The sequence below is a fragment of the Aricia agestis genome, chromosome Z, assembly GCF_905147365.1.
Source record: "Aricia agestis chromosome Z, ilAriAges1.1, whole genome shotgun sequence".
NCBI lineage: Eukaryota > Metazoa > Arthropoda > Insecta > Lepidoptera > Lycaenidae > Aricia > Aricia agestis.
Window position 1 is genome coordinate 41,828,598 of NC_056428.1, and position 19,086 is coordinate 41,847,683.

General features: G+C 34.2%; 1 protein-coding gene across 1 annotated transcript; it reads left to right on the top strand.

Moving 5' to 3' along the window:
* Window positions 1–15,025: 15,025 nt before the first annotated feature.
* On the top strand, window positions 15,026–17,551 carry LOC121738764. Its single transcript, XM_042130999.1, has 2 exons — window positions 15,026–15,162; window positions 16,717–17,551. The coding sequence occupies exons 1-2, from the start codon at window positions 15,026–15,028 to the stop codon at window positions 17,549–17,551; spliced, it is 972 nt and encodes a 323-aa protein (XP_041986933.1).
* Window positions 17,552–19,086: the final 1,535 nt, after the last annotated feature.

Sequence of the window (19,086 nt, forward strand, 5' to 3'; positions counted from 1 at the left end):
TTTTGTTTATAAAATCAGCCAAGTATTTGGCTTCCTCGACTACTGCTTTTATTGAGCAGAATATTAGTCATATTTTGAACGAATTGGAATATGTTCCAAATATTTCTTTAAATTAGATAATAAGACAATGGAGGAAATCTCTTGCAGAAATAAATTACCTTTAAATAGTCAAAATCCTACCAATTTAATAGATTCAAATATAGTAAGTGAAAATAATTGTAATTTAATTAATCTGGTGCATCAGAATTTACAAGGTATGGTAGGTAAAGAACTTGAAATTGAGTTATTTTTGAAGGAATTTAACATTGATATTATGTGTATATCTGAACATTGGTTTAGATCACATGAACTCATTTTCAACTTCAATGATCACCAGATAGCAAGTTCGTTCAGTAGAGAAAATGCCATTAGAGGCGGCTCTTTAATATTAATCAGAAACAATTTTAAATTTAAGGAACGTAAGGATATTGTGAGTCTCTCTACTGAACGAATAATAGAAGTGGCCTGCATAGAGCTGAACCATCTAATAATTGTAGGCGTATACAGGCCTCCATCAGGGTTATACGAATCTTTTGAAGTAACTATGGAACAAATTTTGTCAAAAATATGTGCATCTAACAAAAAGGTTATTATATGTGGCGATTTTAACATTAATTTATTAGATTTAACCTCAACTACTGTTAGATTCACATCTTTATTTCAATCGTATAACCTTTACAGTTTGTTTCAGGAACCAACAAGGGTCTGTGAGACTACAGCCACTTGTATTGACAATATATTTACTAATCTTATTCCAGACAAAAAAGAAATAATTAATAAGCTAAGTTCTGATCACTGTGAACAAATAGCCTCTTTTAATATCAAATGTGACAGTGATGCGAAGAAAAATCTTGTGTTTATTCCTGTGACCACAAAACGTATTGAGCAATTTAGAAGTAAATTAAATTCAAATATCCATTTATTGGACAGCTCACATAGCTCTGATGAAGCTTTTAATAAATTATTTAAGGTGATAAGAACTCAATTTAATTCAATATTTACTTCTAAAACGGTTAGAAACAGTAATAAAAAAACTAAATTTATTAATTGGGCAACAAAAGGAATAAAAATAAGTAGGAAAAGATTATATGACTTATATGATGAAAGGTGTATTAACAATAGTGAAGTATTTAAAGCATATGTTAGAAACTACTCAAAAACCTTCAGAAAAGTTTGTAAAGCTGCTAAAGCCCTATATATAAAAAATAAAATTAAAAACTCTAAAAATAAAATCAAAACAACATGGCAGGTAATAGCGGGTGAGACTGGAAATGTCACCTGTCGTAGCTCTGATTTTGAACTATACTTTGAAAATAAAAAGATTACTAATGATCAAGAAGTTGCGACGGTCTTTGAAAAGTTTTTTGCTGACATTCCGGTCTCAACGACAAAAAATTTAAATTCTTCGTCTGAAGCTGCCGAAAAGCTACTCAGAGACAATGTAAAGGAATGTGATGTCAATTTTAAGTTTAGAGAAATTAACCCCAGAGATATTATTGATACCTTTAAATTGTTGAGTATCAAAAATACTGCTGATCTCTGGGGCATGTCCACAAAAATTATTAAATCAATAATTGACATCGTAGCTCCTCATTTAGCAATGATTTTCAATGACTGTATAAAAAATGGTGTTTTTCCTGACTTAATGAAGCATAGCAAGATTGTTCCTTTATTCAAAGCTGGAACTAAATCGGATCCCACGAATTTCAGGCCTATATCAATTCTACCGACCTTTAGTAAAATATTTGAAAAAATTATTTTAAAACAATTACTAGTACATTTTAATTCTAATAATTTATTACATGATAATCAATACGGATTTACTAAGGGTCGATCCACAACGGATGCTGGTATAGGACTCCTTTGCAGTATTTTTGAGGCTTGGGAGGAGTCGCAGGATGCCTTAGGTGTTTTTTGCGATCTCTCCAAAGCCTTCGATTGTGTTGAGCATGCTACATTGATCAGGAAATTGCGCCACTACGGAATTAAAGACTCTGCTCTCAGCCTTTTGACTTCTTACCTTAAAAATAGGACTCAAAGGGTTGAGGTTAATAGTAAAAGGTCCAAAGGAACCAAAATAGAATTAGGTGTCCCACAGGGATCTATATTAGGCCCATTTCTTTTTCTCATCTATATAAATGACTTACCTTATCTAGTTAAGGATAATAATAATGAGATAGTGCTTTTTGCTGATGACACTTCACTTATTTTTAAAGTGAAGCGACAACAGTCGAACTACGACGAGGTAAACAGTGCTCTCTCAAAAATAGTACATTGGTTTAATGTTAATAACTTACTTTTAAATTCTAGTAAAACAAAATGTATAAAGTTTACTTTGCCCAATGTTAGGCAAGTCCAAACCAATGTAGTATTAAATGATGAGAAGATGAATTTGGTAGACAACACTGTATTCTTAGGTATTACACTTGATAGTAAATTACAGTGGGGTCCTCACATTGTTAATCTTGCAGGTAGGCTCAGTTCTGCAGCATATGCAGTCAGAAAAATTAGGGAAATTTCTGACGAAGATACGGCACGATTAGTATATTTTAGTTATTTTCATAGTAGGATGTCATATGGAATCCTTTTATGGGGAAACGCTGCCGACATTAATACAATATTTGTGCTGCAGAAGCGAGCCATACGTTCTATTTATAAAATGTCTGCTTTAGAATCTCTGAGAGATAAATTTAAAGAAATTGGTATTCTAACTGTTGCTTCTCAATACATTTTGGATAATGTAATATATGTTAGAAAAAATATAAGTAAATTTAAAGTTAAAAGTGACATTCACTCTAGGAATACTAGAAATAAGCACAAGCTAGATATGCCGGTGATCAGACTTAGTAAAGTCAGTAAATCTTTTAAAGGTCAATGTATACGCCTTTACAACAAAATCCCAGAAAACGTTCAAAATCTTTCCATTAATAAATTTAAAAAAGTAGTTAAAGAACGTTTGTGTGCCAAAGCCTATTATAAGGTCAATGATTTCATAAACGATGGCACACCTTGGGAGTAGGATGGCTTCTTGCAAGGCTACTTCTTCATTATTATAGGACTTACAATTATGTATGTGGATATTGTATATAATATTTAGTTACAAAATTGTAAACTTTATTTTAAAAGATTAATTTTTTCTCACTTTTTTTGGTAAAAAAGTGGGCCCCGTGCGAGTTTCTTACGCCGGTTCTTCTCGCCGGGTTAGTTCCCGAACCGGTGGTAGGCATCATGTAGGACTTTCTGAAAACATTTATTTTAAATTTATTCAGAAATAAAACAATTTTGATTTGATTTGATTGATTTGATTTGAGTAGCTTCTCAATACATTTTGGATAATGTAATACATGTTAGAAAAAAATATATATAAATTTAAAGCTAAAGGTGACATTCATTGTAGAAACACCAGAAATAAGTACAAGCTAGATTTGCCAGTGATCAGACTTATTAAAGTCAGTAAATCTTTTAAAGGTCAATGTATACGCCTTTTCAATAAAATCCCAGAAAATTTCCATTAATAAATTTAAGAAAGTAGTCAATGAGCCTTATAAGGTCAATGATTTCATAAACGATGGCACATCTTGGGAGTAGGATGGCTGCTTACAAGGCTACTTCTACATTATTGTACATGACTTACTATGTATGTATGTTGACATTGTATAATTTTAAGTTACAGCATTGTAAATTTTATTTTAAAAGATTAATTTTTTTACCTCACTTTTTTTTGGTAAAAAAAAGTGGGTCCCGTGCGAGTTTCTTACGCCGGTTCTTCTCGTCGGGATAGTTCCCGAACCGGTGGTAGGCACCGTAGCTAATATTAACATTCTGAAAGTATTTTCTTAAAATCTACTCAGAAATAAAACATTTTTTATTTTATTTTATTTATTTTATTATGAATAAATGAATAAAATAAATTAATAAAATATTATATAATAAATGAAATATTATAAACCTATTATTATTAATTAATTAATCATGTAAGCTGTTTCTTTGAAATTGATTTTAAATATTGTAATGGAACTTACTGAAATAATAAAAAAGAAAGAATTGTATTATACTTGGTCCAATCTATGCTAAAATAATACCCATACTAATATTATAAATGCGAAAGTGTGTCTATCTGTCTGTCTGTCAGTCTGTCTGTTACCTCTTCACGGCCAAACCGCTGAACCGATTTTGCTGAAATTTGTTACGGAGATACTTTGAGTCCCGGGAAAGGACATAGCGCGATAAACAAATTTAGGCGCAACGGAGTTGCGGGCGACATCTTGTGCTAAAATATATTGTTATTATGTGTAAATTAATCTTAAATATATGTAATGTTTTAATGAATCAATGTTAAATAATATTTGCACACTATGTAAATAGTATAATATGCTTAACTCCAAACAGAAAAATTGTAACACCTTTTTGTACCATATTCTGAGCAAATAAATGAATTATAAATTACGTAGAGCAGTACGATGAACGTAGCTTTACGTGTTACTGTTTATGAGTCGCCACTCGCCGTAGTCGGGCCGTAGTCGGGCCGTAGACGCGGCAGCGGCGCGACGCCCTACGTCATACTACGTGACAATGTACGTGTACGTGAATGTTGCACTTACGTCTTACACGCTGTACTTCAGATGCTTTTGTGGCACTTTAAATAATTACACATTTGTTTAAACGCACAATAAATAAAGTTTTTGAATGTCTTCCTGCCTGCGATTATGTAAAGGCTATTACAAAAAAAATGTATAGTAGTAATGTAAGCTTGTAAATATTGGTACTATTAAATAAAATTTTTAAAGCACCTTTTTTAAACTAGTAAAGAGAACTGCAGTAGAGTTTATAATAATTTGTTTTACCCGCGGATGGAAAAATGTATATTTCACCAGCTCAAATTCTGGCAGTGAAATAAAATACAAACATTTTCCATTTTTTGCTTAAGTAATTAGTGCGTAATAGACAAAGTACAAAAAACGTAGTCGGCGTGTTTGTGCAGCGCAAAAGTTGCCGACAAAGGAACCGAACTACCATTGTTGCACCAAACTTCAACTGTACCGAACACAATATAATATTTTATGGCGCTCATTATAGTATTGCTAGAAAATACTAGTTACTAGTCACTATTGTTTTTGAGCACATTTCAAATTGCAGAAAGCCATAATGAAGATAGAACTTTTATTTTGGACAATATTCTGTACTTTGGCGCTTAAATATAAATTCAGTTAAAAAAAACAGTTTTTAGGGTTCCGTAGTCAACAAAGAATCCATATAGTTTCGGTCTGTCCGTCCGTCGTCCGTCTGTCCGTCTGTCCGTCTGTCCGTCTGTCAGTCTGTCAGTCTATCAGTCTGTCTGTCTATCTGTCTGTCTGCCTGTCTGTCCACGGTTTTGCTCAGAGACTATAGGGCCTACAAAGCTGTAATTTGGTATGAATATACATATTAATATTCAGCGTATGAGTATTCATTTTCTGATTTAGGGATCCATTTGCGAAATATTAAGTTTTAAAGTAGAAAAAATCGTTAGAGACCAGTGTTCCCTGTTCTAGCAGCTAAATGGTTGCTTCTGGAAGTGTGAAAAAATTCACGAGACTAGGAAATATACTGAATTTAAAATGAAAACTATCACGGCTAAGAAGACTTTATAAGTTATTGAGTAATAGTCGATCAACTAAAAAAATATGTATTCGGCGAAGTATAAGGGAACTTTACGTTCAAATCCCTTTGCATAAGCCAACACATAAATTTGATTGATCATCATCATCACAACCATAATTATACCATGGGCAGGTCCATGGGTCTTCACATTAAAACCCAATTATTGGTAGGTACTTTTCGTGATATTTTGCATCGAAGCAGATGTTTTTGATGTTTACTTCGCTGTTTGTGGACCGATTTTCAAAATTCTTGTGTTGTTGTATAGGGTATAATCTTAATTTTATAAACTTAACAATTACGAAAGCGGTGAGCTGATGATGGGATCTATGAGCAATCGAGGGAAATCCTTGAAATTTATCAAAACACTCATAGTGGTTAAAATGTTGTTTCTAGTAACTTAAGCATATGTTATGAATAACAGAAATTTCATACGAAGGTATCTCTTGGTTCAAAGGCACCGAACAGAACTCCTAAACCTTTAAAGATAAAAGCTTGGAAATTGCAGCATCGCTTAGATAACTGCAAGCATTTACCGCAATTTCGCTTACAGTAATATAATATGGACAGTTAATATTCGTAGTGGTTCTCTACGCATAAAGCTTTGTCTTGTAGATAACGAGTAAAATGAAATAAAAAGAGTTAAATTATTATTGTTTAACAAAAAATTTAACCCGACTTCCAAGGAAAAAACAATATTCTTAAAATGACCTAAAAAGTATGAAATCATTCTTATTCTTCATTAGTGCCTTTTTCAAAATTCGACTAAATCTCAACGAATTCTGTACTCAATTTTCATTCTTTTGAAGTCGGTACTGGCTAAGTTCTATGTCAAGTATCTCAGTTCTGGGCTGGTGGGCTTCAATTGCTTGAGACGTCGCGTCGTGCAAATCTGTCAATGCAATAGATACAAATTTAGAAATGCACTACGCGTCGCGTTGCGGTCTGAATTGACCCTTAGGCTATGAGAACTTACGTAAAATAGATCTTCTATTAAAAAAATCATATGCAAGAACGTCGTACGTCCTTGAAGTCAATTTCAATGTTTAAATGTTGAAATGGCTCCAGAAAAGCCCACAGCTTTTACGTGACACGCTTCTACTTCGATTTGATAATTTAACTGGATAGTGGATGTACTACTAATAATTTCCCTGTACAGTGACTTCGTTTACGAAAACAAACAGAAGCTCAACTAATAAACGTTGAAATATAATTAGATGACTGAATTGATTGCTTTAACAATTAACGATAGTAAAATAATATGTGACATACGAATCACACCTGTAAGGTTTTAATTTTTCACATATTTCGTTCTAACAAATTAAATTCGGCACAATACATGTCATTGCATGCGCTCAGAAAAAATCTATTCAATCACGTATCCTATTGAAGAGTTTATTGTGAGAGGAGCGAGACAGATGCGGAGTGAGAGAGACAGCTGTCGTAGTTCCCACCATGATTACCTTCACCTGAGGTGCGCTAGAGCGGCGCCGGGGGATGATAACGATGCCGATATCGATAAAAACTCTCTCGTGGCATCATTTCATACCAAATTAAAATTAATTGCCAATGCCTAGCCCTAAAAATCTGAATGTTGTTATGGATTATCTTAGTTTTAAGTAATTGGATACATTTGTTGGTTTTTTTATGGAAGTAACTGTTAGTTATATAATAATTTTGTGAATCGTATAGCGATCAAAGTCTTAGAAAATATTTTCAGTCGAGCAGCTTTCGAATTAGAACAAAACTACTCGTCTATTTCGTCCGCTACCGAAACACAATGTGACGTAAGCGGCAGTAACGAATGAATAATGATCGATAGCTAGTGGCACATCCCTAGTTAAAATGCACCTTGACAGGACTAAGGAAATGGTTTTTTTTAATGACATCAGCGTTCACAATATATCATCCCTTTATTTTCTCACTGCAGTGTGCAACATATCGGCCGGGGCGTCTTTGTCCGATCTCGCCGAAGGGGTTGCGACCCGCGAAATAGATCTCCTCACGGGAACTTCAATTATCCTACATACTAATAATAAGTTCAATAATAGAGCAGTGGCAACTAAAAATATATTATCTTAACAGCTATCTAGCGTCAATTATTATTATATTAAAATTTTCTTCATTACTACGCCAATCTGATAGATATTGAAAGTGAAGTTCACATAGTTAAAGTTTAAAATCTCTTTAGAGCGAAGACTGAGTTATCCAAGCATAGTATTCCTACTCGAAATCTCCACGTTTATAAGTACATACATTGCTTGTCATTGTTGATTATAGAATCATTACTAATTATTTCTACAAAATAAAGCATCAATATTTAATTTCTGCACAGCACTGAATGAACTTGCGGCCAAAACACAAAATGGCGGAAAGTGGAGGTAAATCACTTGCTAGTAAACACAATACCGGGGGTCACCTATTGTCCCCGTGACCCCCGGTGACCCGTCCAAGTCACTTCCTGGTCACTAACCGGTCGCGGTCATAATTGACCCTATTGTGGTCGAAACTCAGGTATAGGTCACCTGCTTGTGTCACTTGATCTTTTTGCATTGTGGAAGTGTTACCTGACATTGTGTGTGTAAAAAAAGAAGTCCTTTTAATTTCACATATTTTGGAACCTCTTTTAGGACGTTCGTCCGAAACGGTCCTCCGGCAGTCCGGCAGTCGGTTTAGTTACCGAGGAGCTAGCTCGGTGCGGCCACGAGCCGTAAGAAACTCACGCGGACTTATCCGATCTAGCATCTTTCTCGCTTACAGTCCTTTTGTAAGTGAAGTGTTACAAACTTACAAACTTGGAGTGTGTAAAATGTGTGTGTACAAGATTAGAGTATTAATAACAATTATTAATACTCTAATCTTACAAAAATAATAATATGTTTATGCTGTCAAAAATAATACATAAACAATGTATAATTTACTCCTTTGCTTATTATTACCGAACGTTACTTAGATATAATATGTACTATCAGAGAAGTTGATTCCTATGCAAATCGGGGCCCTAAGTAGTTTGGTCGCGTTACGTCAAACCCAGCCGACAGATCACAATTAACGTTGAATTGACATATTCGACCAAATAACGTTGGTCTGTCAATTGCATAGGAATCAACTTCCTCGATTAGACTAGCACGGGTTGGCGCATGAGTACCGAAAACTATTCCACCTCAATTTTTTTATGCGATCCTCTTCAAATTGCCCTCCTGATGATATAAATGCATGTTGCCAGGGCGCAACCCGGTGCCATATTGTTTAAACAAACATTGTTTAAGCAATTGCAAGGAATTGTTATTTTTCGACCGAACAAATTTTTTTTATATTCTTTATTGAAATACCAATAAAAATAGTCCTATAACTTTTTACGATAAAGTTAATATTTTTAAAGATATTAATTTTTAAAGGTTCGAAAAACCTCAAATTTGGGTACTTTCGACCGATGAAAAATATATTAAAAAAAATAATAATGTCAAAGTAATACATTTTTTTAAATTCTATATACAATAGTTTCATTGTTTATATCTTTTTTTTATCTTAGCAAAAGTAGACAAAAAATTGTTTTTGTATGGGAGTCCCCCTTAAACAATTACTTTATTTTAATTTTATTACTAATTATTAAAAGTACAAATATAATTAAAGATTTTGTGAAAATTTCAAGTGCCTAACTGTTACTATTATTGATTACGAGCAAAAAAGGCCAAAAAATTACGCTTGTTGTATGGGAGCCCCCCTTAAATAATATACTTTATTTTATTTTTAGTATTTGTTGTTATAACGGCAACAGATGTACACAATCTGTGAAAATTTCAGAAGTCTTAATAATAGGGTTTACTAAGACTTCGTTGTCTGTCCGTCTGCCTGTTTGTCTATATGTCTCCAGGCTGTATCTCAAGAACCGCTATAGCTAGACTTCTGATATTTTTACAGATTATGGATGTCTGTTGCCGCTATAAGAAAAAATACTAAAAATAAAATAAAGTTAATATTTAAGGGGGGCTCCCATACAAGAAACGTGATTTTTTTGGCCTTTTTTGCTCTTAATCAATAATAGTAACAGCGAGGCACTTGAAAATTTTACGAAATCTTTAATTATATTTGTACTTCAATAATTAGTAATAAAATTAAAATAAAGTAATTGTTTAAGGGGGGCTCCCATACAAAAACACAACTTTTTGTCTATTTTTGCTAAGATAAAAAAAGATATAAACAATGAAATTTTTTGAAATCTCTATTAACAATATTATTAACTATTGTATATAGAATCAAAAAAAATATATTACTTTGACATTATTATTTTTTTAAATATATTTTTCATCGGTCGAAAGTACCTACCCAAATTTGAGGTTTTTCGAACCTTTAAAAATTCATGTCTTTAAAAATATTAACTTTATCGTAAAAAGTTATAAGACCATTTTTATTGATATTTTAATAAGTAATATAAAAAAAACTTTGATCGGTTGAAAAATAACAATTCCTTGCAATTGTTTAAACAATGTTTGTTTAAACAATATGGCACCGGTTTGCGCCATGGCAACATGCATTTATATCATCAGGAGAGCAATTTGAAGAGGATCGTATAAAAAAATTGAGGTGGAATAGTTTTCGATACTCATACGCATGAGTTTTGTTTGTACTACAGTCTACTTGGCAATGTCACGTACAGCTTACTGTTACAGAAGTTTGAACATAGTATGTACGTTCACTTTAGTTGAAAGAGATCTGACAGGTTTCTTAGTATTAGATCGGCTAAGCTTTTCCTTTGAATTAAGCTTTTTTATTACTACCACTATCCACAGACTATATTTCGTTTTAAATTTATTAGGTTGTGAAATGTTCCATATCATGTCAAACCTAATAAGCGGCTGCTACGTAATAGCACTTAAGTCCAACGTAGCTTACGTTGAGTACTCTAAAATGTTTCCCTACTGCATAGTAATACTCATAATTATTAACATTTATTTCGAAAAATTCATTGAAAAGAAACTCAAAAATTGTAAATTTTATACAAAGATAATATTTAAAGGAATATTTCAGGGAAACCAGTAGGACGTCGCGGACAAAAGCTCTCTGAAACAAATTCATTTTTTACGCTTCTTATAATTCACTCAATTGTTTTATACTCTAAGCTGGTATTGTTGAAACCCTTTTCAAACTTGCTACAAATTTTTACCAAGATTAAGCCATTTTAAGAGAAACGAAAAATATTTAACAGCTTTCAATTATTAAAATAATACTATATCCTAATTTGTTATATTAGACAGTAGACACTGAACAGCGTAAGACGTAGACCGATATGCGGCTTATGTCTCAACATGCACATACTGTAGAGGCAAACTCTACAGTCTTGATACTGTAGAGTATAGAGACTCTGGCTAGAGCCAAGATTCCCGGAACATACCTACTATCGAGCTAGTTTTATTGTACACAATATTTGTATATTTAATACGAGTATCTCTTATGATGCTCGAGGAGGCCATTTATAAAACGTGTAGGCCTGGAAATTAGCCAAGCGAGTGATATAATTTGCATACATTAGCAAGCAAGATGATATAAGAATATTTAACTAATAATGAAGCGTAAAATATACTGAAAAATATAAAATGTAAAATGTGTGACTAGAAATTATATTATTTAATGTATCATAATATTATTCTTTTTTCCGGTCACATACTTTTTACTGCACTATCATTCTTTGCACATACTAAAACCGCTTTGCTATATCTCAAACTATAATAATAATATCATCAAACATGGCGTGATGACTAGCAAAGTGAAATTTTTGATTTCCTTATTGTTTTTATAATTCTCAATTCACCTACCAAACAGTAATCTAAAAATATGTTCATATCATTAAAATAATAATCATCAGTATAAAATATCGACTGTCGTTTGTAATGTGATAACTGATAAGCGACGCGATACAACATCACGTAATATTATTTAACAAATTCCATATAACGCATAGAAGTGCAGCGAGCATTTGGCGCCTAGTAAGATACACAATTTTTTCTAAGTCCATTATTAAACTTAAATTCCTAGGAACCAGCAAGCGAATCGATGCCCTAACACTCGTGAACAGAGCATAAAATGCCCTGCATTTAAATATGTGTAGGATAAAATCTAAGTTAATCGTCTTCAGTCGTGCGTTACGCCATTTTATACTCTAACCCCCTAACTTCAAGGTCTCATTTTCGGCTGAGCGTGTGCGACTCCTTGTTCCAGGATAATAATGCATTTTTTTGTTATCCCGAGATGTCTGTGTGCGGTGCATCCGCGTCTGTGTGCTCGTCTAGGCGTGTAGCAGCTGGGCATATTATTTCGAATTTGTGTGCAAATGTACTGCGATCGAATGTATTTGAGACTCCATCACAATTTTTAAGGTGCCGAGCGATATTATCCATATTCACGTTTTGTGTATAAAATGTCTACTATGTCTCCAGTTTATTCATTCTTGTACAGTCATTTGTTCTAAGTTTGTCTAAGGCTTTCGAAGCGATATATTCAATGCTGGCATATTCGACGTAAACTCATAGCCTGAAAATCAATCTCAATAGCGTGACACGTCGTCGTTGGGTCGACAGGACGACAAACGCGGCGAAATGTATTTTTGTGTGGCAGTAATTATGCAAAGTTAACGAAGACTCGCCTAGTCACGATTAAGCCATTCGGGCGACTTTTTGTTCCGCCGAAGGTGAATCGATAGTAGCGATGGCACCTTAATGACACGACGATAATAATTTTTCATTCGGATCATTAGATAATGATTAATTTTTTTTCTTTCTAAAGATATTATGACATATTTTAATATACGGAAATTGGTAATGAAAATGGTTATTTTGCAGAAGATTGTGACTGATCAGTATTTGAAATAAATTTATAATCTACCTTCGTAAATCTTTTTTTTTAGTCTCGCTATAACTCGAGAACGGCGGAGCCGAATTGGCTAATTTAAGTCTTGAAAAAATCCTGGAAGTCCAAGGAAAGTATTTAAGAGACACTAAGTTTATCGGACATCTAGTGGGAAATTAACATTGAATACATTAATATGTAAACCATATCATTTTCATTGTACCTCTATTATCACAGATTTTATAATTATGAGCCACGAAGACTCAAAATTTATTACATTATTACAACAAGTAGTTAAGTTCAGTACAACAAGTATTTTGTTAAGTACAAAAAGTATTTAAAACATTACAATGCAGTCAATAGGTGCAAAAAATCACAGCAAAATATGGAAGAAACTGGGATAATTTAAATTTGAACGAGCCCATCTCACGAAGTACTGAAACTATTATTATGTTATTTGGCGCAGATATAGAGTAGTCCACGGGGGAAATGTACGAATCCTGCGTAACGCAATAAAGAGTATACATTATAATTAAGTATATAAAAAAAGGAACATCATAACATCAACATGCAAAATAGCTGAAAGTGGGTCAAACGGCGTCGCAAGCATCGAGACTAGTCGGGCGCGTCAAGATGCACACACCGAAACATTTTTTGCATCTCGTGAAGCTATTCCCAAGAACATGTGGTCCGCTAAGTTGCTAGATCAAATACACCATCCTGTCGAGCATTAAAAATGTTTGAACAAAATACGTCTATCTCACTCCGATACAATACAAACGATGTAGTTAAAAAGAGGCGGTATGAGATAACATTTTCGACACGAATAGATAATAATATTTTAAACAATACATTTCAGAGTGCAGTTTCCGAACGAATTAGTAATCACATGACTGGAGAAAAAAAAGATTGCTGTTTTAGACGCCAGAAAAATATCCTTCAACTACTATAAAAAGTAAAAACAGACTACGTATTTAATTAGTAATACAGATTACATTATCATATTTTATAAAAATTATATTTTCTTGTAGATATAATACTTATAGACATAGTAACATATAGGCGCAGTAAAAGCCAGGCTACCAGCTTCCCTCTCTTGTACAAACCGATTTAATAACACCCCAAAACCTTCAGCACTTGGTGACATGGTGTCTCGTGTAAAAAGTACCTCACAAGTGTGTCGTCCGACTGAAACCGGGTGATGTGGAGGAGTAACCTACATCTCTACATAGTACATACCTACTACCTTAGATTAATGAATGGTCGTCGCTCGCGGCGACCATTCATTAATCTACTTACAATCAAAATCCTAAGCGATTTAGAAACTTCTTTGAAAATCTACTAAATATATTATAAGCTAAAAAATTTCATTAATGTGTAAAATCGAAACTTGTTTTTACCGACTTCAAAAAAGGAGGTTCATCAATTTCAAATCAATTCGACACGTTTATGTACACTGAGAATACGTATTATTATAACTCAATATGAGTAGGTATGTATGTAATTTTCCAAAACTGCCCAGTTTTCGTAATAGTTAACTGGGCAGTTTTGGGAAAATTACATACATACGCATTAGTCAGCGTCTGAACAAAATATGTGCGAAATTGAAAAAGTGTCGTATGTATGTATGTATGTATGCATGTATGTATGTATGTATGTTTTATGTTTTTATGTTTGTGTTCGCAATTCGCATATCTTCAGAATTACAAGTCCGATGTAAGTAATTCTTTTTTTCTTCTAATAGTGTACATATTATTATAATTGTTCAACTTAGGGAATACGGCAAGTTTCATCAAAATCGGTTTAGTGGTTTTGGGGTTAAAATTCTCTATCTCAGAATTGTAACTCTCAAATATGAAGTAACAACGTATGAAGTCGATTTTTATTTAAATATTATTATTTTTGATAATGTGTAATAATTATCTTACTTTCATAGTTTTCATTATTCGTAGCTTTCATATATACTTTCTAATTTATATATATTACATAATTTCAAGGATATTTTAATGCCGCTTTAAAATTAAGTACCACCTTACGAATACGAGAAGGCCCTCGAGCCCGGGGCAACCAAAAGCTCTTAAATATTCGTAGGTAATATGATTAACATAAATCGAAATATCTATGCCGTGTCAAACGACCGTTACTTTACTTCGATCAATTTTAACTGTGGTGTATATTGTTTTAGAGTCAATTTGCCAATTTCCGATCTATTGTAGTTCGCTCGTACATTTTCGGCGAAAGCCCACATTTCAAAGTGAAAAAGCTTTCAATAGTACCATGCAAATATATAAATTTATTATACAGCATAACTGGTTATCAATTTACTTCTAGATACATAATATATGTATATTTTAGCTAATACAATATTAGCAAAGGGGTTTTTGAGACAATTCGTTCCATACAACATTTTGCACCTTTATTATATAAGTAAAGTTTATCGGTCCAATTCGAAATGTAGTAATTTAACAGATTGAATGAGTACGAATTAATTTTCAGTGTGGGCGCGATGCAATGTGCGAAGCTGCAACTGGTGGAGCGGTCGAAGATGGTGAGGTACATGGAGGAGCCGCGCCGGTACTGCCAGAAGCGGCTCGTCGACCCCGACCACCACGACGGCACGAGGTGGCTGCGTGTGCTCGACAGGTACACATCACTAGGGAGAGGAGTGCAGTGCATGTTCTCCTACTATGTATTTATATAATATTATGTATATCGTTCGCCATAATATGGAGCTTAAGGGTCAATTCAGACCGCAACGCGACTCGTAGATGCATTTCTTAATTTGTATTGAATTGACAGATTTGCAAGATGTATGTCGTAATTGAGAAACCCGTCAAATTCATACTAGAAACGCATCGCGTTGTGGTCTGAATTGACCTTTAGAATCATTAGATTCGTCTTGGTCCAAAGAGTGTTTATAGTGCTGAGTTCTTATAATTTTTTTAGGGTTCCGTAGTCAACAAGGAATCCTTATAGTTTCGGTCTGTCCGTCCGTCTGTCAGTCTGTCTGTCCGTTCGTCTGTCAGTCTGTCTGTCCGCGGTTTTGCTCAGAGACTATAGGACCTACAAAGCTGTAATTTGGCATGAATACACATATTAATGATACCGACAAAATTGTACATGAAATCTTATTTTTTAATGGCACCTTCCCTACACACCAAGCGGGGATGAATTTTTTTTCACGTCCACTCCATCGTGTGGATTGTCTTTGGATAGATTTTTTAAAAATATTATGATATTCATAGATTTTATTCCGATTTAGGGATCTGTTAGTGAAATATTAAGTTTTAAAGTGCAAAAAAATCGTTAGAGTCCAGTGTCCCCCCCTTTTACCAGCTAAACGGTTGCTTCTGGAAATGTGAGCAAATTCGCGACAGTAGAAAATATGCTGAATTTAAAAGGAAAACTATCATGGCTAAGAAGTCTTCATAAGTTATTAAGTAATAGTCGATCAACCAAAAAAAATGTATTCGGCGAAGTATGTACTTATAAAGGAACGTTTCTTTCAAATTCCTTTGAACGTAACTGAGATGATGTTGTTAGTAGTGTACATTATAAATTTGCATTCATTTACCATACAAAAATTTAAAAAAACTAGCGGTACTAGGGAACCCTATATTGCGCGTGGCCCGACACGCACTTGCCCGGTTTTTATTCTTATTCCGGTTTGGATAATTCTATTTTATATTGCAATAAATGGGGCCTAAATTAGTATTTATAAGATTCTGGTTTTTACTTTTTTATGACTCCTTCGAGTCAACTTGAAGGTTTTCAGTCACAAACGCGATCAATTAAATTTTTATACACAGACTTGTACTTCTCCTTTTCGTTATATAGAAAGAAAAATTGAGGTGAATAATTCCTGAACCGCCTTTAGCGCCTGATGGCTCAGGTCAGCGCAGATATTATTATATTATTAGAGGATTGAGACCCTATCATATCACAGTCTTATTGGAAAGGTACGTCCAGTCATTCGATAGGGTCAGCGAGTAACCCGCACTATATACCGGACTCTTAGTTATATTATTATGTTTTGTGAAAAATATATTGTTTTTCATTACACAATACAATATCAAAATTCAGTATCTCCTTTTGGAACACAAATAACAACTAATAAGTTTTGTTTTCTGGAATACTTACATTAATTTAGAAAATAAATTTTCCGTTCATTCATTCATTAAAGGACAATATTTCCAGGTATTGCGAGAAAGAAGAGAAAGAGGACAAGGACGAGTTACATGAAACCAACGAAAGCTTCCAACAGGAACGCGAAACACCAGAACTGTGTCTGTCCGTGCTAAACATACAGTACCAGGGGGACGTGCAGCAGAGGAAGCGACCACGAACTAGCTTCAAATACAAAAATTGCCTCCACGGTGAAAAGCATCGCATGTTCGTGAAGGAAATAGTCGACGACGTCGAGCTCTACGATGTGGAGAGGACGTCGGAGCTCACGTGCTACGGCGACTACGCCAAGTACTTCCAAAATATATCGCGACGATCCTCCGAGGGGTCCCTAGCCTGCGACAAACAGAAGGAGAGCAAAAGCGTGCAAGTCAATGTCCCGAAAGAAAACAAGAAACCGAAAAAAGAGACGAAAATTAAGAGAGCTCAAGCTACGAAAATAAAAATAAATAACGACGTCGAGGCTTCCGAAGATACCGATACGAAGGTCTCCTTCCACAAGTACGGCGCTAGAAAGAGTCTGACCATCACCCGAGCTGAGAGCCCGGAGACTCTCCAGATAATAAGAGTAGACGTCGTCTGCAACCACAGCGACCGCTCCACCCCGGCCGACGACAGGAAGCAGCGCCCACCCGCCGCCGCCGCCGGCAGAGGGAGGGGCACCGACAACAAGACGTACGACAAGTACCTCCGGTGTGGCGGTGGTGGTGTGGTGAAGACCCTGGACGAGAACGTCTCGGGGGGCAAGGTGACGCTGCTGTGCAAGACCTTCCGCCTGACGGACAGATGCAGGCGATACGACACTGAAACCGCGGCCGAAACGAGGAGGAGTCGACTGCCAAAATAATACACGCTGCAGTTGATCGCCTAGAAAAAATAGATTAATGCTGGAAAGACAATAATGGTGTATCGTGTCAGGTTAATAATAAGGTTGGTTTTAGATCGAAAAGCGCCTTGTCCGCGTGAAGTCGCTTTGAAGTACCTGCGACCGCCCTTTAGGCGCCGCTCTCATTTCGTGGGGATGGTTCTCAAAGTTTCCGTAGCGCTCGCTACAGAATAGTACTTGCGGGTGTCCGTAAAGTACAGCATTTAGAGCCTAAACATTATAATGGTGATAGTACCTATTCCAGTAGTGAGAATGGCCATGGCGCCTGTAAATGTACAACTTGCACCTAAAATTTTTTTAGAATAATTTATGATATTACTTAGAGTAATATTATAAATTATTCTCAACAAAAACGTTTTTTAGTATACTTTAAATAAAGTTTAGTAACGTCATAAAATCGCTTAGGCTAAATAAAACATTTTCATTTAAGCAATATACTTATATTAATATTAATAAAATTGTAAAATAAGAAGATGATTCAGAACGTTGTAATAATAGATAAATAAAAAATAAAATAAAAATTGTTTTATTTCTGAAAAGATTTTAAGAAAATACTTTCAGAACGTTGATATACTACAGTGCCTAGGTACCACCGGTTCGGGAACGAACTCTGCTAATAGAAACAGATAATGTTTTTAATATTTTATGTTTTTTTATTTATTTATGAACGAATACTAAAAATATATTGGGATACTTATAAATATTTAATTGTAGTTGTGTTATTTAATTTACCTTAAAGTTTGGGAGCCGGTGTATTAATTTAGAAAAAAAATACGTAAAGTTGTATAGGCCGTGTGATTTAGTGCGACGTCTCGACTTGTGCACAATCTATGCCGTTTAAGATAATTTAATTTCCAAATTGTTATCTGATTCCAGTGTAATTACCTTAAAACTTGATCGTTTATTTTTTTCTCAATTATTACGTCCTGTCGATTTAAAGTTATCTGAATGGCTCTGCGATTCACCCCTGTTTCGTAATTGTATGATAAAACAGTCAGTTAAAAATTAAGTCAATATTTAATTTTTAACTGACTTCAAAAAAGGAGGTTATCTATTCGACCCGTATGTATACAGTAACATTTCCAGAAGTACCCAGTTTTCGTATATGTTAGTCTTTATCAGCGTCTGAACAAATGTGCCAGATTTCAAAAGTGTATGTACCTATGTATGTTTTATGTTTCGTGTTCGCATATCTCCAAAACTACCAGCGTATTTCTTTCGATTCGATTCTCTTTCTGTTGTACTAGATATTGTTCAACTTAGGGAATACTGCGAGTTTCGTCAAATTTGATTCAGTAGTTTTTGAATAGGAAATTCTAAATTACGTACAATTTTGAAGTCGGCTTAATTTTTTTAGAATAAGTACTATATTTTTCTCTACGAGTATTATAAGTATATTAATAATTATTATAATATTGTCTTTGAAAGTTGACCAAGTTTTTAAGTTTTATTTGAAGACACGAGTGGATCAAGTAGGTAACAAACTATTTGAAACC

Bases quoted from the DNA above. Each gene is read 5' to 3' on its own strand.
- LOC121738764 (XM_042130999.1), top strand. From the start codon at position 15,026: ATGCAATGTGCGAAGCTGCAACTGGTGGAGCGGTCGAAGATGGTGAGG. The intron at 15,163-16,716 runs GTACACATCACT...CAATATTTCCAG, and splicing joins TGGCTGCGTGTGCTCGACAG to GTATTGCGAGAAAGAAGAGA.